This window comes from Camelina sativa, chromosome 14 (genome assembly GCF_030686135.1).
Source record: "Camelina sativa cultivar CO46 ecotype springtype chromosome 14, ASM3068613v1".
In the NCBI taxonomy this organism is placed as follows: domain Eukaryota; kingdom Viridiplantae; phylum Streptophyta; class Magnoliopsida; order Brassicales; family Brassicaceae; genus Camelina; species Camelina sativa.
The window spans coordinates 33,799,198-33,821,353 of NC_141893.1; the positions used below are offsets into that span (position 1 = coordinate 33,799,198).

The 22,156-nt window shown below is 40.6% G+C and overlaps 3 protein-coding genes across 4 annotated transcripts; 1 reads left to right on the forward strand and 2 right to left on the reverse strand.

Annotated features, from left to right (window-relative positions):
* Positions 1-9,046: 9,046 nt before the first annotated feature.
* On the reverse strand, positions 9,047-16,098 carry LOC104744186 (histone acetyltransferase HAC4-like). The gene is made up of 16 exons (XM_087483710.1): positions 15,923-16,098; positions 15,778-15,823; positions 15,549-15,692; positions 15,084-15,430; positions 12,843-14,998; positions 12,425-12,721; positions 12,039-12,317; positions 11,779-11,907; positions 11,494-11,694; positions 11,262-11,404; positions 10,851-11,163; positions 10,620-10,759; positions 10,451-10,529; positions 9,955-10,359; positions 9,642-9,853; positions 9,047-9,529 (listed from the first exon to the last, which is right to left on the reverse strand). Exons 3-16 carry the CDS (start codon positions 15,653-15,655, stop codon positions 9,409-9,411), a joined length of 4,929 nt encoding a protein of 1,642 aa, XP_087339836.1. The 5' UTR covers positions 15,656-15,692; positions 15,778-15,823; positions 15,923-16,098; the 3' UTR covers positions 9,047-9,408.
* A 778-nt stretch (positions 16,099-16,876) lies between these two features.
* Positions 16,877-18,915, forward strand: LOC104743043 (uncharacterized). Of its 2 annotated transcripts, XM_010464168.3 has the most exons (8): positions 16,877-17,055; positions 17,145-17,244; positions 17,346-17,526; positions 17,708-17,780; positions 17,881-18,060; positions 18,153-18,250; positions 18,398-18,486; positions 18,681-18,915. In XM_010464168.3, the coding sequence occupies exons 1-8, from the start codon at positions 16,968-16,970 to the stop codon at positions 18,811-18,813; spliced, it is 942 nt and encodes a 313-aa protein (XP_010462470.1). In that variant the 5' UTR covers positions 16,877-16,967; the 3' UTR covers positions 18,814-18,915. The 2 variants fall into 2 exon arrangements, with proteins under 2 accessions (XP_010462470.1, XP_087341979.1); XM_087485853.1 differs by lacking the exon at positions 17,708-17,780 and having other exon boundaries at positions 16,940-17,055; positions 18,681-18,841.
* LOC104743042 (NAC domain-containing protein 21/22) lies at positions 18,844-21,434 on the reverse strand. Its single transcript, XM_010464167.2, has 3 exons — positions 21,103-21,434; positions 19,635-19,915; positions 18,844-19,540 (listed from the first exon to the last, which is right to left on the reverse strand). The coding sequence occupies exons 1-3, from the start codon at positions 21,302-21,304 to the stop codon at positions 19,052-19,054; spliced, it is 972 nt and encodes a 323-aa protein (XP_010462469.1). The 5' UTR covers positions 21,305-21,434; the 3' UTR covers positions 18,844-19,051.
* Positions 21,435-22,156: the final 722 nt, after the last annotated feature.

Below are 22,156 nucleotides of genomic sequence, written 5' to 3' on the forward strand. Positions count from 1 at the left end.
TACCAAGTGTAGTTTCCCATTAAAGCATCATACTCCACGGAACACGCCCTTCCCCAGAATGGATCCTTAAGAGCTTGAACTATTGTTTTTGGTTCCGGGGATACAGAATTACGAACTGTTGCGAGGTGACCAAATTTTGGGTTGGGTTCGTGTATATTATTTTTGGCACGAGTTTTCATTTTGTGGTGATTTTGCGGTGGTACAATATTTTGTATTTGGCTCTGTGGTCGTGTGGGAACAGCTTGGTGTGGAGTGGGGTTTTGTGGTAGTTGGGGCTGAGTTGTGGGTTGCAACTCATTTTGTTGTTGAGCAGTGGGCTCATGGGAACGATGGTGTGTCTGAGTCGTGGGATTCAACTCATTTTTACGAGGAGCAGTGGGCTCCGAATACATTGAGGGAGAGGAAGAAGAAGAAGAGGGTGAAGGGATAGAGGGCGATACCTGTTGGGGAGGAGATGTCGTCGGGTGAGGATCTGTGGGGGGTCCCAATCTCGTTGTCGGAGAAGAAGGTGTCAGCGACGGGTTTACCAGAAGCATAGTAGGTGGACCTTGTCGAGCCGGAGACAGATCGTGATCTTGAGGAGTGTGTAATTGTCCAGTCTTATCACGTCGTTGATACGTAAATAGTATAGGAGGTCGCGACAATGGTGAAGACGGAGAACCAGAGACATCATCACTCGGCGATGACGGTGATGACAGCGGAGATGGCGGTGACGGTGGAGACGGCGGTGATGGTGGTATTGTCACCGGCGGCGACGACACCTGAGGCAGGGAAGGAAGCAGCGGTAAGTCCCATGAGCTCGAGTATGATGTTGTATCATTATCATGTCGCGGCATCGCTTGTCGAAATGGAAAAGTGTGTTCCACAAATTGAACGTGACGAGAAGTATAAATGCGACCAGACGGAATGTGGAGATAGTAGTATGCACTCTGTGTGAGAGAATAACCAAGGAAGACACAACCAACAGACCGAGCATCAAGTTTGTGATTCGTATAGGGTCTTAGCCAAGGGAAACATAAGCAACCAAAGACTAGAAGCTTTTCTATTGACCGTGATTGATCATGTACAAGGTGGTGTCCGTACGATCGTCCGTACACATGTGGAATAAGGTCGAGTTCTATCTTGTTACATGAAGTAAAGGTGAGGCCTTACCATATATGGCCCAAGAGAAGGATCGAGAATCTCTTCATAGCCGTTAAGAAAGAGAGATAAATAATATCACATGTTGGTTTCACTTAAGGAAACCAACGATATGTCGCTATCTACATCGGGACCTAGCATCTCTCTTTCCTTATGTCCCTATTGATATGTTGTATTGTGTAAAGGGTGTAGCCCTAGTTTTCTTTCACTATTTAAAGGCTCTAGCCGACATTGTATTACACACACTAATGGAATCTAAGTTTCTCTCCATTCTCTTTGTCGACTAAACTCTTCTCTCTCTCTTAAATCTAATATATTTACTTCCGCTTAAACTACCATGGTATCAGAGCATGTTCTTCGATCTATAACTCTCTAAACATACTCTTCATACTTCTATTCTCCAGCTATACTCGCTATCCTACTCATTTTATTATCTTATTCTCTCTTTATACTCGTTATTCTACTCGTTTTATACTCAAATCTGTGACTATGGAGAACAACAAACCAATTGTTACTCCGGTGGTGCTCAAAGGAGCAAATTACTTGTTGTGAAAAAGAACCACAAAGACCGCACTTAGTGGCCGGGGACTATGGATCCATGTTGAGACGGACCAACTCCCCAAGAAAGCCATCAAGGAGGACGGTAAAGAAGAAAAGGAAGACAAGGAGGCTGATCTCGAAAACGAAGACAAGTGGTTTCAAGAAGATCAGACTGTGCTTGCCATTCTCCAAAACTCGCTGGACGCACCAATCCTTGAAGCATACTCGTATTGCGAGACGGCCAAGGAGTTGTGGGAGACGCTTGCAAATGTGTATGGGAACGTGACCAACTTGACTCGAGTGTTTGAATTCAAGAAGGCGATTAACGGTCTCCATCAAGAAGACTTGGAATTCACGAAGCATTTTGGGAAGTTTAGGTCTCTATGGGCCGAACTTGAGATGCTCCGACCAAGCACAATCGATCCGGCCATTCTCAATGAGAGAAAAGAGCAAGACAAGGTCTTTGGCCTTCTACTTACTCTCAATCCGGCTTTCAACGATCTAATCAAGCATATCCTCCGCGGTGACAAGTTACCGAGGTGTGTTCCCAAGTTCAAAAAGAACAAGGCTCACTTGGACTCTTTAGTGGCAAAGAAGACCTAGCTACCGCTAACAAGGGGATATACAAGCATGAGGACAGGAAAGTGGTGGTGTGTGACCACCGTAAGAAAAGAGGCCATGTAAAAGACAAGTGTTGGATCCTTCACCCTCATCTCAAACCGGCCAAGTTCAAGGCAAATCTATCACTAAAAGGGCCGAGCAGTCTAGGAGGTGCCGGCATGGTGTACCAAGGAGGTGCAACGGCCATGGCCTCTAGCTATGGAGATATTGTGAGGAAATCTGACTTGGAGGCCCTCATCAAGTCCATTTCCGCACTAAAGGACTCCGGTACCACTTTCTTTGCTTCAAAACCTAGTAAATCTCTTGTTGTTGACTCGGGTGCTTCTCATCACATGATAAGTAACCCTAGTCTTATACACAAAATAAAACCAGCTGTAGGCAATGTTATTATTGCTAATGGAGATCGTATACCGGTTAAAGGAGTAGGAGACTTGAAATTATTTGACAAGAACTCCAAAGCGTTATTTATGCCTACTTTTACTTCTAATCTTCTTTCAGTTAAGAAAACTACTACTGATCTGAATTGTTATACTATTTTTGGACCTAATAGTGTACATTTTCAGGATATTGAGACTGGAAAGGTTCTTGGAGAAAGGGATGCTAGAGGAGATCTCTATGTCCTAGAGAATACTTCATCGAGTCCATCTAATTGTTTTTCTTTTATATCGAACCTTAGTATTGTTTCAAGTGATGTGTGACATGCTAGACTAGGCCATCCTCACACTCGTGCTTTTGAATTAATGTTCCCTAATGTTTTGTTTGATAGTTCTAGTTGTGAGTCTTGTATTCTTTGCAAACATTGCAAGTCCATTTTGCCTAAATCTACTACAATTTATGAGCATTGCTTTGAATTAGTATATTCTGATGTGTGGACCTCTCCTTGCCTATCTAGAGATAATAACAAGTATTTTGTGACTTTTATTGATGAAAAATCTAAGTATACTTGGCTTACCTTGTTACCATCAAAAGATATAGTTTATGATGCCTTTGTTAATTTTCAGAATTATGTCACTAACCATTTCAATGCTAAAATAAAGGTACTAAGATCGGATAATGGAGAAGAATACACAAGCCACAAGTTAAAAGAACATCTCTCCAAACATGGCATTTTACAACAAACAAGTTGTCTGTACACGCCTCAGCAAAATGGAGTGGCGGAGAGGAAGAACAGACACCTCATGGAGGTCGCAAGGTCAATGATGTTCCAAAACAATGTCACTAAGAGGTTTTGGGGAGATGCAATGATGATGGCTTGTTATCTGATCATTAGGACACCTACAAAAGTGTTACAAGATGTGTCGCCTTATGAGGTACTAAACAAAACTAAACCTCCTTTGGACCACTTAAGTGTTTTTGGTTGTGTTTGAACAAAGAAGTAAGCTTGACGCCAAAAGCACCAAGTGTATGTTTATTGGCTATTCGACAAGTCAAGGGGTACAAGTGTTATGATCCGACCACTGGCCGTACACTGATCTCACGAGATGTGAAGTTTCTTGAACACCAAGGTTACTACGATACGAAAAATTGGGACAGTTTGAAAGATTTGTCTCACTCCAACTCTGATCGGGCGACCAATCTGCGGTTTCTACTTAACCATCTTGGCATTACATCACCAAATCATGCGTCAAGTGATCATGTTCCTTCACCTACTGGTGGCCCCGGCGACTCAACACCGTCATTGTCTCGACAAGAGGGTAAAGAGGTTAATACCGAGGTGGACCAGGCTACAACATCGAGTGTTACATCACAAGAAGAAGGCAACACCAAGGCGGATCGTGATCTTGACCTTGATCATCATACAACTGCTGCTGGTACATAACCACTACCCCCGTCCACTACAATCATTCCTCAACTCCGGCGTAGCGAGTGCCTCAAGTTTCATCCGTCTACCTGGAAAGACAAACATGTTTATTACAACAATCAGGCAGTGGCTCATCCTATTCAAGCCATGTGTTCGATTGACCTTGTATCACCGGACCATGCAGCCTTTCTCGGTAAAATTGATGCTCAATTTATCCCTCAAACCTATGATGAGGCCAAAGAACACAAGGAATGGCTGGAAGCTATTGATGATGAAATCGGTGCCATGGTTCGTAATCACATGTGGGACGAGGCGAATCTCCCTCAAGGAAAAAAGGCGGTTAGTTCCAAATGGGTGTTCACCATCAAGTATCTCAGCAATGGTGATGTGGAGCGCTACGAAGCTTGTCTTGTGGCTAGGGGCTTCACACAAATCTATGGCACTGACTACACGGATACATTTGCACCGGTAGCGAAGCTTCACACCGTTCAAGTTGTTCTCTCTCTCGCCACGAACCTATCTTGGGATTTGTGGCAAATGGACGTCAAAAATGCATTCCTTCAGGGAGAGCTTGAAGAGGAAGTCTACATGCATCCCCCTCCTGGTTTGGAGGATATCGTTGCTCCGGGAAAGGTTCTTCGGCTTCGCAAGGCCATTTATGGTTTGAAACAATCTCTGAGAGCGTGGTACCACAAACTCAGCTCTACTCTTCGCAACCATGGCTTCAAACGTTCGGAGGTGGATCACACTTTGTTTACTCTTCGCTCTACCGGTGGTCTTGTCGTGGTCTTGGTTTCTTTGGACGACATCATTTTGTCTGGCGATGATAAGGACGGTATATGCAACACCAAAGCTCTTCTTAACTCCACATTTGATATCAAAGATCTTGGTGAGCTCAAATACTTTCTTGGGATCAAAATCTCTCGCTCTCCGGAGGGTTTGTTTCTCTTCCAACGAAAGTATACACTTTATCTTTTACATGAGATAGGTTAACTTAGAGCTAAAACGGTGTCCACTCCACTCAAAGAAGGCTACCAGGTCAAGCGAAAGGGGGAGATGAAGAAAACGCCTAATGCTCTGGTTAACAAGCTGGCTGAGACGTATGAGGATGTGGGGAGATATTGTCGACTTGTGGGTAAATTAATCTATCTCACAATCACAAGGCCTGATATGTGCTATGTGGTCAATCAAGTCAGTCAACATATGAAAGCTCCAACCAACTTTGACTGGAACACGGTGGAACGGATCCTTTGTTACCTCAAGGGGAGTCCAGGCCAAGGCATTTGGATGGTAAAGAACAACAACACTGAAATGGTAGGGTACTGTGACGCAGACTACGCTGGTGATACAATGGATAGGAGGTCTACGACTGCGTATTGTACATTTGTTGGTGGTAATCTATTGACTTGGAAGTCAAAGAAGCAGAAGGTTGTCTCATGCTCAAGCACCGAGTCCGAGTACAGGGCCATGAAGAAGCTAACCAATGAACTTGTGTGGCTCAAAGCACTTCTTAAAGACCTTGGTTTTGAGTATGATCAACCAATCACCATGCACTGTGACAACAACGCAACAATACACATTGCCACAAACTCAGTTTTCCATGAACGGACCAAGCACATTGAAGTGGATTGCCATAAGGTTCGAGAGAAGATTGAAGAAGGGGTAGTCTTACCATGTCACACTCCAAGTAAAGATCAGTTGGCAGAAATCTTCACCAACGCTGCAAGTCCTCAAGTTTGTGAATACATCTATGGCAAACTTGGGCTCGCAGATCCCACGCGTCCAAGATAGGCTCGCCTAACTCGTGGGTATCACACTCTTTTTCCCTTAAACATAGTTTTGTCCCATGAGGTTTTCTATGTTAAGGTTTTTAATGAGGTGATGCTTCACGGGTTCTAGGCTTAGTCATTTCACTTGGCTAAGCTTGAGGGGGAGTATTGACCGTGATTGATCATGTCAAGGTGGTGTCCGTATGATCGTCCGTACACATGTGGAATAAGCCCGAGTTCTATCTTGTTACATGAAGTAAAGGTGAGGCCTTACCATATATGGCCCAAGAGAAGGATCGAGAATCTATTCATAGCCGTTAAGAGAGAGAGATCAAATAATATCACATGTTGGTTTCACTTAAGGAAACCAACGATATGTCGCTATCTACATCGGGACCTAACATCTCTCTTTCCTTATGTCCCTATCGATATGTTGTATTGTGTAAAGGGTGTAGCCCTAGTTTTCTTTCACTATTTAAAGGCTCTAGCCGACATTGTATTACACACACTAATGGAATATAAGTTTCTCTCCATTCTCTTTGTCGACTAAACTCTTCTCTCTTTTCAATCTAATATATTTACTTCCGCTTAAACTAACATTTTCATAGTTGGGAGATGTTTGAAAGAGCTTCTGAAATGGTGATTGGAGACCAAGAACAGGTGTGGGCATTCGGTTGATAAGATAGACCGCCGTGGCAAAGGCATATGGCCAATGATCCTTTGGTAAGTTTGCCGTGGACATGAGTGTGAGACTGGTCTCCAATATGTGGCGATGTTTTCTCTCAGATAAACCGTTATGTTCCGGAGTATGAGGCGGGGAAGTGAGATGAGTGATACCATGAGTAGAGAGAAGTTGCCTTAGAGCAATGAACTCGCCCCCATTATCAGAAAACAAATTTCCAATTCGTGTGTGAAATCGATTCTCAACAAGAGCCTTGAATGTAGAGAACACTGCCTTGACATCAGATTTTCATTGGAGAGGATACAACCATGTATATCGAGTGTAGTGATCAACAAGAACAAGATAGTATTTGTAGTTTTGAGTGGAAAGGATTGGGGAGGTCCATACATCCGAGAAAAAAAATTCAAGAGGGCGTGTGGAGGTGCTAGAAGATTGTGTAAAAGGTAATTTGTGACTTTTATTAATAAGACAATCTGAGCAAGATAAGTGTTTTGAAGTAGAAGAAACAACGGGAAGAGAAAAAGTAGCAACAATAGTGTTTAGAATCGGAGGAGAAGGGTGACCCAATCGTGAATGCCACGAGAGGAGACTTGTTCTTGGACCGGATGAGGATAACATGGCCATAGCCATCGGTTATGTCAGCGGCCACACATACAGCTCTTTGTCAGTTTTGCCTTGGAGTAATGGGACCCCCGTAGTCAGATCCTTCACCTGAAAGAAGGCAGGAAAGAAATGAACAGAGACTTGGTTATCGTTACATAGTCGATAGACAGAGATAAGACTTTGATGTATATCAGGAACGCATAAGACTTTATCCAAATTTAAAGATCGAGTTTGAGTAGGAAGGAGCATGGAACCAGTATGAGTAATAGGCATTGTAGAGCCATCGACAATGGTCAGATCTTCACCACCATTGTAGGGTTGGTGCAAGGAAAGATTGTTGAGGTCGGCAGTGATATGATGTGTGGCTCCGGAGTCTACAACAGCGGCCATATTGGCACGAGGTTTCCAAGGAGTAAACGGACTGGAGTTGATAGAAGTAGCAGACTGCATGGAGAGAAGTTGAGGACAGCGCCAAGCGCTATGTCCGTGTGTGTGGCATAGCTGACACTTGCCCAAGTAGGGCCTGGAAGACCGGTTGTTGGTGTTGTAGTTGTTGTTGCCGTGAGAGGGTTGCTAATTGTTGTTGTTGTTGTTGGAGAATCTGTGGCTGAGATCAAAAACGGTTGTTGTTGTTGTTGTTGTGTCTGTTGTTGTTGTTCGGACGGTTTTGAGCGATATTAGCAGACACTGGAAACGGAGTTAGAGTGGCAGCAGCAACAGCAAGGAGCTTGGCTTCACGATTACACAATCGCTCATGAACATCGGAGATGGTTGGTGGAGAGTCCTTGCTCTCAATCTGGTCGACAACAGGCTTGAAGTCTTCGGGAAGACCTTCAAGTATCTTTTCGATTTGATCCTCATGATCCATAGGTTTACCAAGAGCAGCAAGTTCATCAAAGCGTATAACAAGACCACGAACATATTCATCTATGGTTTTATTCCCCTTGGTCCATACCTTGAGTTGAGTGCGAATGCCTTGAACATGTCCGCGGCTTGGTTTGGCAAAGGTAGATGCAAGTGTTTCCTAAACTTCAGCAGCTGTGGTGGCACGTGAGACCAAAGGTTGAACAGAGGGAGACATAGCACCAAGCAAGGCACTAAACAGGAGGCGATCTTGGCGTTTCCAGATGACGAAGTCCGGATTCGGGGTAGAGGTGGTTCCGGTCGTCACCATAGGAGGAGGAGCAGTTGTGGATCCATCGAGGTATCCAGCAAGCTCATAACCATCAACCAAAGCATGGATCTGAAGGCTCCACATCACGTAGTTGGTATCGTTAAGTTTGGTTACATTGCCAGTGTTGACAATGAAGAGGGAAGTGGTTGCAGTCGTGATGACTTCACCCGTCGATGGAGAGACGTTACCGGAGGTAGTCATCGTGGGTGGCGGCGTTGATATGTGTTTAGAAAAAATTTAGGGTTATTTTGATCTATTGCTCTGCTACCATATAGGTTGTGAGTGTTTCTTATTTTATTGAGAATGAATTATACACATATATATAGTATAAGGAAAGTCTAGGGTTTAATAAGAATTACAAGTAGATCCCTAAGGTCTATTGATATATACTTATCTCCTATAGATCTAAGCAGGTGTTGTTTTTGTTTGTGATATGTAGAGGCTCCTAAGGCTGTTATGAAACTGATGAATGTTGAGAGAGTTTTACCATATATAATAAAGTTAACAGCCACTTGCAGGCAGGTGTACACTAACTCAATCAATTGATTCTCACAGAAATTATTTCAACTAATTGTCTTTGAAGATGTCCTTTCTTTTTTTGCACAAGTAAAAAAGACGGTAACTGCTGCTGCTTCATATATGATCATCTTTGTTTTTTTTTTTTTTTGTGCAGGGAAGAAGAATGGTAACTCAGAAGACAAGAAACCATCTTCGAATAACCAACCAATCGTTACTATATGATCCAATGAGAGAAATATACTGCCAAATTCCTTTAGTTATTTACAAAAGAATCAATCTAACAAGTTATATAAGATGGAATTTTGCATCCAATATAAAGAATGTTGAAAGAAAAATTAAAGAAAAGATCCACCACGACCTACTACATGCATGTTATATTTGGCATATATGTATACCTTCCTTCCCAATCCTATCTACCTCCTCTAATCCTAACCTATAGTAAGCAGCTGCTGAAGAGACGTAAAATTTTAAACTCCTCCTTTGGCTTCATAGTCTTCCTTTAATTTACACAAATAGTCCATAGATGTTGTTGAGGATGCGCAGCGAGCAAGTCATTTTCTCAGATGAGTAAGCCAGTGCGGGTGGCTTCAGCGGCCCTTTCCCGCATCATCTCCATTACAGCAGTTCTACGCCTTTTGTCTGACTGGTGCTGCTGCCTACTACTTTTCGCTCTCAAATCTCTGTTACAATGAAACACCGACAGGTTAGCCATCTATATATTAATTATATATATATATAACAAGTGTAAAAGCATGTGAAAATCACTCTCTCTATATATACATATATATGTACCTGCATCTGGGGACAGTGCACTGGGAATCTCTGCAACTGCCGGCATGGAGGTTGATGGTTCTCCATAATTTCATACAATATGGGCAATCTCCAGGAGCAGTCTTACATGTCAAACAATGTCTGAAGAGATTCCTCATCATACTACAATGTTGATACTGGCACAGTGTTGTAGAGCAGCGGCATGCAACTGCATGTACCAGCAGTTCTTTTAACTGAAAATACCAACAAACCGAGATTCATTTGCTCTGTTTCTAGCAGCTACACACACAGAAACAGTCTAAATATAGGGTAATATGGCTTAATAAGAAAATACCTTCTCGTGATCGGCTTGATAACTGTGATTAGTTTGCCCGTTGTGTTGTACAACACTAGTATCCGCAGAAGATGAACGACTTATCAGTTTATGTGGATGGTTGATAGGGGCCTTGGAGTAACAGGCACTGCAGACATCAAAGCTTGGACAAACTTCACAGTGCCAGCCCTGAGAGTTTTCAATTTCTTCTTGGCAGATGGTGCAAAACGTCGCAAATGCAGGGGCAGTAGGGTTGTGAAGATGATAGAGAATCATCATGGAGGAATGTTTCGCCCGCCTTAGAGTGTCGTACTGATAGTTGTTTCCTTGGCAAAGATTCAGGAAAGCTTGTCTGTTATCAAAGAACTCGCTCTCGAGGTTGTCATCTTTGTCCTTAATCTCTGCGGGAACGTCTTCGATGGCCACCTGCAAAGATCCACACCTTGTTAGTTTCAAAGATACAAAGAAAAAGAGATAGAATGATGCTTTTGAAGCTCTAACCACCAAAGAAACTTACAGGAAACAGCGAGTGTTTCTCTTTCTGATTTATCGGATGTCTCTCTTTATCTATGCGGTTCTGTTCCACTTCATTACACCTGCGGTTGAAAGACAGTGGTTTAATTGAACAGTTTGAAGTACTAGATAACCTGAATACATGTGATCATATATAGATGATGAGATCTTACTTGTCACATATCTGAAAATTCTTGCACTGATTGCACACCCACCGGTTTCCAGATACCATGAGAGTGGTACAATGCTTGCAGCAATGTTGCAGATGCACCATTATAAAATCTTCCTTCATCGGACAAATGGTCTCACCGAGCTACACAAAACAGAACAAATTAATAAAACATGAGCTACAGACGATACTAGAGGAAGCATTAGTGGCATATATAGAGAATGAGAGAAGTTACTTTTTGCATCATCAGTCGATCCTTTGAGGCATTAACAGAAAGGTCCAACTGGCCAAAAGCTCTAAGACCTCGTTTCGATATGACATTTTTGGTAGATCCTTTTCTGTTTAAATTCGTACCATCATCTTCTTGGCTCATTTGACCTATCAAATCCTCCGCAGCACCTGGCCAGTAGTCTCCATCAAAATATGGCAACCTTGCAGCAGTCACAGTAGCTCTGCATTCGCCAGACTGGACAAAGAAATGATCGTAGAGGTTTGTGCATTCGACGACCACACCTTCTTTTGAAGCTTTCCTTAACATTGCTAAATACCTGATGAAAAGGGTAGGAATGTGGTAAGTGCCAACAACAAAATCTACATAAAACTTGACAAACAAGTAATTAAAAACAAAAACGGTCAGGTCTCATACCATTCCCTTAGTTTGTCAGTCTTTGGCGTCTTCTGGATTTCAGGATGACAATAAAGAATGTAATCTTCACCCTTAAGTGGGGGGCATGCCCAGATATAGCAGCTTGTAAAACCACGTTTCTTACAATAATCGAGATAACCAATCTGCAAAATGGGAACAAGTCCAAGAGATAATTAAGGCTCGTGAAGCAAAACCTAAAAGAAGCTGTGGGAACAGAGGAAAAGTGGCTTACCAGAATTTCATGGTACACAAACGTGCGGAGGGCTTCTCCGGACACTGTTCGAACCTCAGGTCTGAAATACTTTACTGAGTCCAGATACGAAAGGTAGACCCGCCGCTGATTTGGAGGTCCAGATTTTGCTCCAAATTCTTGGACGAACATGCCAAATAAGCATACTTCTACATTCTCAATCTTCTGAAACAACAAAACGACCTGAAATATATAAAGAGATCTGTAAGTGCCAAACAAGCATCATAAAAAAAAAGAATAAGAAGCAATTAATGAACACATTGTTACCTTGGACTTATAAGGGAATTCAGAAGGATAATTATCTTCTCGGAAAATCTCAAGGAAACGTTCCTTTACTTCTAATACTCTGTCAACCGATGCCACAACTCTGACAGTAAGTGATTCCGCTCCAGGGACCTGACATATCAGTAATAAAGGTGTATGATTATAATTGTTTTGTAAATATAACTTCGACATAATTAAAGCGGCATAAGGAATATATAGGATGCCTTCAGATTAGGCAAGAGTTATAGAGTAAGAGAGATCACCTCCTGGAAACTTTTTCCTTGAAGACTAGCCCTCTCTTGTCTTTCCTCCTTCAACTTTTTGAATAAGCGCTCCTCTATATGGTTGCTAAGAGCAGTAACTGGTAATTTGTTTGCCCCTGGAATGGCACTGGGTGGTAATGGTCTTCTTTCGCCTCGTTCCACCTCTTGTATATAGCAATTAGGGCAAGTGTACTTGGTGGCTTCGCCATGATTTCTTCGGCTGTTGAACAAAGCACAAATTTGATGCTGCCAGGCTTCACACTTGTCACATTGAACCCACTGCACATATAAAACCATTGGTTCAGACGTGGATACAAAAAAAATAAAAATAATAAAAATAAGAAGCAAATTTTAGTAATCGTCATAAATGTGATGATGATACATACCCCTTCTCCAACTTGTTCATCATTTTTCTTTTTCTCAAGCTTTGCTTTCGGTATACAAGTTCCATCGAGAGAAACCAAGTTTTCGCGCGCTTCATTGTAGCAAGGTGCACAGACATAATGCTTTGACTCGCCAGCCGCAACACTATAGTGCAAGGCATTTTTCTTGATGCGTACACCACACGGCGAGCAGTAAATAGGTATTGGCTCGAATACAAGCCTCTCAACAGCACACAACTGGCAAGAATTCACAGACATGGAGCACCCCATTGCTTTGTTTTTTTCTGCCTTCGTTTTACTCTGAAAAGAAAGAAATTTAGTTACTTTAAAAAGGATGCACCAACAGAACAAGAGAAGAAACTATGTATATTGGCGAAACCCAATGATACAAGAACTCAAGTTTTAGAATGTGACTGTTTACCTGGCCTACCCACTGACGAAGACTGCGGATATGCCCCTTTACTTGCTCTGGAGTGAATAACTCAACGAGTGAGGAGATTTCCATTTTGGAAGCATTCGCAACGTCCACAGACTGTTTCACATTCTGTTCCTTTGATGCGCTTATTACTTCATTCTTCATACATTTGGGTTTCCCTTGTGCCAGTAAGCAACTAGTTTTTTCATCCTCTGTAAAACCACCGCAATTTTTACCCTTGGGAGTATCTTCAGAAACAAGCTTCTCCAGCTCCCGGGTAACGGGAATCCCACAAGTTTTAGGAACACATGTGTCCATAGGCATAACCTGATCAGTTTTGTCAGGTTTCAAAGCATCTTTATCCATAGGCATACTCAATGAGGAATCAGGTCTACAGACAACAACAGCACATCCTGTCTCGGGAGTGGCATTTTGGGAGGGTGGTTGCTGTAATTTCAGGCGCTTCATTGAGGGTTTCAGATCAGCATCAACAGATGAAGCTTCAGCACCTCTTTTTTTATTTGGTTTCCTGGATGTTGAGGATTTCTTGGGTTGACGTTTTGAACACTTAGCTTTACGGAGCGGTACACTTGTGTCTTTGTTCTTTTCATAGTAGCTTTTGACAGGTCCACAGAGAGGGCACGATTTTTTCCCGCACTCATTGTAATGATGAAGCAATTTCCGAGTTGGAAGACAATATCTGTATGTGCAATCAGGGACCTTGCAGCAGCTTATATGTTTCCACATCTTTTTGGCTTCGAAGCAAAACTTGCTCACACACTTACCTTTTCTTGCCTTGCATTTACGTACATGTAACATATACGTAAGCCACCGCCTCTCGTTCAAATACGTTTGACCACAATTCCCGTTTACCTCTTTACTTAATGTACCGCTTCCATCATCAAGACGTTTCCTCTCAACTGTGTTACTAGGCGGTACTGGAGATGAGAAAGGATGAACAGGTTCAGGCTGCATCGGAGTACTTTGGCATAACTTTACCCCAGTATCTTCTCTCTGTCCATTATAATTGTTTTCCGATATCCCTGTTGATTTCTGTAGAGAAGGCTGCTGCCTCTGAACCGGGACTGATGATGCCGCCTGCTTTTGTTGAGGATGTGGTTGGAAAGATGCAGGAGAATTCATCTGACGACTACCATGGACAGGTGCACTTTGAGGACCAATATAGTGGTCTTTTTTAACAGCAGTCTGTTGGCACTGCAACTTGGACGGTTTGAATCCATTTGTTGTAGACCTTATGTGAAGAGCTTCTTCTTTGTATGAATCCAAGCTTGGTGTATTAATGACAGGAGCACTTTGAGCGCCAATATAGTGGTCTTTAACAGCAGTCCGTTGGCACTGCAACTTGGACGGTTTGAATCCATTTGTAGTAGCCCCTCTGTGAAGAGCTTCTTCTTTGTATGAATCCAATCTTGGTCCATTAATGACAGGAGCAGCAGCTAAAGTACCCATAGCTTGCTGAGTCAGATAAGCATCCTTGTCAAGTAAAGGATCTTGCTTCTGGAGTTGACCAGGGTAAATCTTTTGGGGATGTTGTACTCCTAATTGGGGATCAATATCACGAACTTGCGGGTGAAACCCATGACTTAAGACTTGTTGACTCGCCTGAGCCAATTCATCTTGATTATTCTTCCACAGCGGATGATGTAGCTGACGTTTTGGCAATGGAGTTTGTTGCATTCCTTGCAGGTTTGACTGATTACTTGTGACGGTGGCGTCAACTCCCTGAAGCATAGGATTGGGGTTCCACGGAACTGCCATAGAGCCAGATGACGTAACAACTTCATAGGGATAGGGATATGGATACAGAGAGGGATTACTTGGCCCGAAAGAACCAGCGTTGCTCATTGATGAGTATATTCCATCATGCATGTGTGACTGATCAAGAGGTTGCAGAAAAGGTTGAGATAAAGTTGGCAAGTGCGTAGCGTTGAGGAGGTCTTGAGAAGTCATGGGTCCATTAGGAAGTGGCACACAGTTCCTGCTAAATCCCACGCCGCCAGTCATGAGAGGAGTAGACATCCCAGAAGTAAACAGGTTCACATTAGGCCTATAAAGATCCATCATCTGCTGATTAAAGTTACTTGCACCAGCAGAGTATTGACGCATCTGCATGTCAGGCGCAATAGAAAATCCTGCAGAAACTGTTTTTTAATTAAGAGTCAAAAAAATAAATAGGCATAGAGAGAGATCAAAATATAAGTCCACGCTTAGAATACTGAAAGTTACCTCCACTGGTGCAATTAATTTGCGGTGGCATGCTTCCGGGTTGGAAAGTAGTGCTGCTACAAGTACCGAGAGCACCTCCGTTCATCATGCCAAGAGAATGAGGACTTGGAGTAGTATTCATCATCATGCCAACAGAACTACATGGAGTAGTAGCGGCAGCAGGTCTAAAATTGAGTCTCAAATGTTTATAAATGCGGGCTTCAAGAGTATTGGGATTGGTGTAGTCCTTCCATGTTTTGGCGTCCTTAAAGATCAAATTCTCTAACGTAACAGCCAAAGTCTTTTGGTGGTCCGTGACATCATTAGTCCCTGCTGCAGAATTTATCTTGCGTACTAAGATAGCATAACTGTAGAGGTGGATGAGGAGCAATCAATCAATCATGGTTTAATTAGAAAAATCAAAACATAATTAGACAAGAAATTAAGAAATAAAAAACAAGAGAGAGAGAGACGAAGATGTCTTACATCTTTGCTCGTGTAATATTCCGATACTTGCGGGTCTTCTCTTGCACAGGACAAACATTAGGAGCCGGAACGGCAACAGTGCTCTGAGGAACATAATTATTATTCATCGTTTCAACAGAGCATGTGAAGCCTTCTTTAATTGACCTGAACACACAAAAAGTGCAAAATTAAACAAGGACCATCCCAATTATTATATGACATCATAATTATTATGGGAGAATAAACTTACTAACTAACTAACTCGCCTAGCTAGCCAAGTCAAAACCTTTTAAGAGCTACAGGTAGAGAGAGAATCGAATCAAACCAACCCTAACGTAGACATTGAGAAGAAAAAAACAAACGACAAAGAAGAGATGAAAAAAACCCTAAAAAACCTGAGCAGATATTGAGTTTGGCTGATTGTCAGAAAGCAGAGTAAAACAAATTAAGGGGTTCGAGCCAAGGCCGAAAACAGCCAGCGCGAGAGAGACGACCCAACCCTACAAGGATGGAATTGGTGACGACGATGCTTAGCACACACACACGTGCGATTGTGACGGGAACAATGGACGCATAAAGATGAGTTTTGGGTTTTGTCTTTATATCCAAACATCCCTTTATTTATTTAGCTGACAAAAAAAAAGTTATAAATAAACTTAGTTTGACTAGGAAACCAAAACCATGTCATGTTTTGTTTTACGTTTTTAAAAAAAAAAATACATGATGATGAGGCCCAATTACAAAAATATTTAAAACTTAAAAAAAAAAAAAATTGGAAGTTTCATACTACTACTATAATATTTGGAGGTTTTTTTTTCTTCATCAACAAAATTAAAGTACTTAAACGACCTATCGACTATCGTAATAAACCATAATTTGCCAATCTTTTTGACCAAGAAAAATAATTCTCTCGAGAAAAATAAAAAAATCTACCGTCTTATCTTAGGTAATTTCTGTTGACCAAGAAAAAAAAAAAAAGTAATTTCTTCGTAACATCTGTTTTTCTTACTTGAAATTAATGGAATTGGGTTCATTAATTGTGGTGCTCTAATCAAATCAATTGTGTTGTTAATTAGTGGGTCAAATCGAGGTCTTATTAATCCATTGTGGTGCTCTAATCAAATCCAATTAATGTACTTCTTCTTCATTTTGTCTGGCACAATAACGCATATGAATGAAAAAGCACCAACAATCTTTAATCGACCACATATATATACTATAATAAAAGGCCTTTGACACAAAAAAAAAATTAATAATAATAATAACAGAATTATTCATAAAGTTTTTATAAAAGAAAGAAAGAAAATCGTTTTACATTATTATATAACACTGTAACGAGCTGTCGTTTTTAGTAACAAAAACAAACGGGACGCAGTTGCATAGCCAAAATAGTAAACGAGACTAAGTTCTTTTGGGGAGGATGAGGCAGAGTGCAAAACGATGGCAGCTACAACAATCTCGCCGGCGATTAGGAAGCAAATGAGCAGCGTTGCCGTCGCAATGAAGGTCGCGATTATCGGCGGCGGAAGTGGGGTTTTTTTTTTCTCAATTTCATTATTAGATTTTCGATTTTAGGTTTCCATTCGTGAAAATAAAGTTTTCAATATATCGGAGCAGTTTCCGGAGCCGTGTGCGCATCGACTCTGGCAAGGAATGGCGTCTCCGTCACAATCTTCGACTCGGGTCGTGGACCTGGTGGACGTATGTCTCAAAGAAGGTTCCTTTTTCCTCCCTCCTCCCTAATTATTATACTTTTGATAGCCCAGAGGGATTTTGTCTATTTTGTGGATAGTGTTGAGCTTTTTGAATCATGTGCAGAGAGATTGGAGAAGATGGGAAGGAGTTGATGTTCGATCATGGAGCTCCATTTTTCTGTGTGAGCAACTCTGATGCATTGGCTCTTGTTCACGAGTGGGAGTCCAGAGGTGTTGTTTCTGAATGGAATCAAGTTTTTGGGAGTTTCGATTGCGCATCCAACAAGTTTCTTGGCTTCCAACAGGTAGGTCTTTGAAACATCTCTCTTTCTGCTATCAAGTGTAATTTCTTGTTGCTGCCTCTGCGTTTGTAAGATACTCGATACTAGGATTGATTGATTGATTGATCCCCCAAGTAGTCAGTCAATAATTTATCCATCTTGGAGCTTGAGGCTTTTCTTGTTTAAATGTGTCTACTATACCTAGGAAGGGAATGCAAACAAGTATGTGGGTGTTCCTGGCATGAACTCTATATCTAAGGCCTTGTGTCAAGAGTCTGGTACTTTCTATAATCTTTATGTAGTAGAGACTAGAGAGATTTAACTCAAACCTCTGAAACATCAGTCTCTGTAATCAACTCCATGATCAACATTGTGTAGGTGTTAAAAGTATGTTTGGAACTGGTATTGCCAAGCTGGAATGGTTGGAAGAAGAGATACCGTGGTTGTTGACAGATTCAAAAGGAGAAAACGTGGGTCGTTTCGATGGAGTCGTTGCGTCAGATAAAAACATTGTTTCTCCAAGATTTACTCAAGTAACCGGACTCCCACCGCCACTGGGTAAGACTTGCATGAATTCAGTTCTCCTACTGTTGCCGTTTCAGTGTTATATCACATTTATCTCTACACTTTTATTTGTTTTCCTAACACAGACTTGAGTCTAGTCCCGGACTTGGCACCTAAACTACAACTTATTCCTGTTTTACCATGCTTCTCTCTTATGCTAGCTTTCAAGGAGCCATTGTCTTTGGTAATATTTTTTTTGCTTTTCCAGTCTGTAATTTAATCTGCTAGCCAAAGTATTTGGGTTCATCTACAAAAGTTTGCAGAAATACCAATCTAGTGAAAGCCTTAGCTAATTTCTGTCGTTTTCCGTATTCTATGATTCTTGAATCAGATACCAGTAAAAGGCTTATCTTTCAAGAATTCTGAGATTTTGAGCTGGGCTCACTGTGATAGCACTAAGCCAGGACGGTCTACTGATAGGTGTATATCACTTCACTTACCAAAACAAAAAGTGTAAAATCACATTTTGAGTTGATTCTTTCCAATTTTGAGAGGGAGATTGATCCGACCAAGTAGTAGTGTACAGTATACATATGAGCAGTTGCAATCACTATATATGGGGTAAGATTGCTTCAGTGTTCTAAACTCTTTCGGTTCTTATCTTGAATTTTTAGTGAAAGATGGATACTGCATTCAACTCCAGACTATGCCAATGGTGTTATTGCTAGGACCGGCCTCCAAAAGCTATCGAATGAAACACTAAACAAAATAGCTGAAGAGATGTTCAAAGAGTTTCATAGTTCATGACAGTGTCTTTGCCTTGATGGTAGACTCAAATGGAACTAAGATGAAATATATATATATATATATGTATAACGTCTTAAGTGGTATTTTACATGAAAATCTACTGGGTACAAGAGTGAGGAAATGTTTTTACAATCAGATACGCACACATGATTCCCCCCCCCCCCCCCCCCCCCCCCCGGAAGAATTGTTCCAATCATGGATATGAATATATATAGCAATAATAACTCTCGTTACACTGTCAGCAATTCCAAGCAGTGCTTGGAATACCAATGTCGGTCAAGAGGCTCTCCGAGCTACCTTCTCCATAATTCTGTGAATCTTTAGCCGCGAGGCTTCCATCGATCTTAGTGAGCTGACTTAGAAGAGCTCTGAGAACCATCTGATCAGACGAACAGAACGAGTCGAGGCCTGTGAGCGTAGCTGCTGAACCACAGGTAAACAAGGGGTTAGGGTTCTTGCAAGGAGTCTTGAGTTCGGAGACTGAGTTGGTTAGGTTTAAGGTTTGGTTCTGTGACAAATTGGAGAAGCAGGGTACGTGCTCATTGATGATGAAATGCTGATCATCACTGAGATAAGAGGAGGGTTCTACTTGGTCAAAGTTGATGTAAGGATCCATCAAAGGAGGAAGAGATGCAGAGGCTGTCTCATCAAAACAGCTGCTCGTGGTGTCTCGGCAGATAACTCCTTCGGTATTCTTGTGGAACACTCTACACAAGACCCAGTCTTCCTGTTTCCCTCAACAACACATGGAGAACACTATATTAATTACTCTTTACTCGGAAGTGATGATCACGAAGAAATGGAATAAACTGGGGGTATACCTTTGGAGAAGTCAGAGAATGATTGGGAGGCTGATAAGATCCTTGGAGACGAAATTCGTGCATGACCCAATCAGTTTTACGACCTCGAGGAGCTCGGCCTTGGTAAAACACCAATGTCTTCCTCATCCCAACAAGCTTACCTTTTCTTTGAATGGCTCTGTCTTTGCCTGTGGCTTTCCAGTATCCAGTGGCCGTAGCTCGGTTTGTTCTCAGCCCGGTTGCGTATTTACGATCTCGTTGGCTATAGAAATACCAATCCTTCCCTCCCACGCATGCCATTTCTGACCATTTGTAAAAATCATACACACAGCCATTTTTAGTTACAGTATCTAAATACATTATAGGATAAAAATGAACTCATATGATTAATGTTAGAGCCACTATTTTAGAATCACATAACAGAAATTGTTTTTTTTTTTTTAATCTATCTTGAAAATATTCGTTTTTTTTTTAATCTATCTGAAAATATTCAGTGTTCAAATATATCGGCTACTACGAATACAATATACAGAAAACATCCGTTGGGAATTGAACTAAGCATGTCAAACATGTGATTCTTCAACCAAAAACAACGAATAGGAATTCAACGCGTGTGAATGATTAGGATTTTAATTATTATTTTTTTCTGTTTTTATTTTGCGTGAATTTTGTTGTTTTTGGATAAAGAAAAATATCTTCATCAAATGAGTGACGACTAAGCATTCAATTCAATAGTATTATTATCAAGCAGTTGAAGGGTCAATTTTATCTTTTGATTTGAAAAGCTATAAAAATATCACAGGACCCATTTAGAGGCGTAAGCAAAGGAGAGAATAACAAAGAATACTAATTATGATCAAACCGAACGCATTTTACTTTTTTTTGCAACTTAGCAAAATGTCACACTCAAAGTGCTACTATTCTAATAAACCTACAAAAAAACAAATTGAGAAATTGACTTTTTCGTCTCTTTGTCCTAATCTTATTTTGTTTTATCCAATTTTTTTTTTTTTCTTTTCAAGAATTTTGGTTGAGGATAACGCCAAGAGTGTCAACTTCTCATTAATAATTTTATATGTCTCTCGAAATTTCAAAATTATTACGTAATATATACGTACTTTTTTTTCTATAAGTTATAAAGTATGTATATGTGTATCGTACCCCAATCCATTAATAATAGAGAGAGATATATCGACCAATATTGTGTTATGTTTGAATAGGATTGTATGGAGATTAGACTACATTGTATTGAATGAAAGTAAAATAAATGAGGTGACATCATCTTAAAAGTGGTTTAGACGAACGATATTGATCCAACTTTTTCTTCAAATTTTGTTTCTATAATAAAACGACGAAGACAAAAGAAGAGCATATCTCATATATTTTATTATGACTTATTATGAGGACATAATATTATAAAACCAACCATATATATATAATTAATAAAGATTGATATGCAAGAATGAATGAAATTAAGAAGACGACGTACTAGGGATGTCCCAAGGCTCACACTTGTTGAGATCGACTTGGATCAATACGAGAGGTGGTTGATGATTACTGTGATGAAGCGATCGTCTCATCAGGTAATCGCAGACAAGCTCATCGTCCTTTGGGTGAAATCTGAATCCCGGCGGTAACTGTGCTTCCACCATGCTTATACTACTTTCCTTCATCTCTTCTTCCGTCTCCATAGATCACCTCTCTCTCTCTTGATTTTAATTAGGTTTTAGTATTTGATTAGAGGATCGTGATTAAGAAGCAAAGAGAGGATAAAGAGAGGGAGAGAGAAGAATAATTATTGGGATCATTTGGGTGGTGTCCGAGGAGGAAGACCCGTGGGTTTAAGTAGTAATTTGCCCACCATGCCGTCAACTTCTATATATTTTAATTATTCTAATCATATGTTTCCATTTCAAATCAATTATTTTTTACGTACTCTCTATTGTAAAATAATCATTGCAAAGCAGAATCACATATTTTTGCCTTGACAAACAATAAGGACATAAAAGTTGATGTTCTCTGTCATTTTTATACTATTGTTTTTTTTTAAAAATCATAAGAGGATAATGAAAAAAGTCTAGGGTTAGTAACTTAGTTGTTTGCCTTGAGAATTATTATGTCAAGATATTTTCCTCAAATATATTAGATGATAAATAGAAATATAATTTATTAATTAAATAATATAAGACACTAACATACATATACTATAAATCTTGGATGCACAACTACAACTACAATAATAGTATATATGAACTTGCAAGTATTAAAAACTGTAAGATTATTATCATCATGAATTTTCAGAATTCTCATCAGGTTATAAGAAAAATGAAATAAATGGTTTAATTAGTAAATTGGTTTAAGACCTTTAATAATGCATTATATGCTCTGTATACATAAACAGTGTGAAGGCTGCCATGAAACAGGAGACAACAATTAAAGAATGCATTTGATTCATTTCTAAATTACGATAAATGGTTTAATTATTTGGAAATAGTTTATACTATATGAAACACATGTCAGTTTTTCTGATTATTATTTTTCCC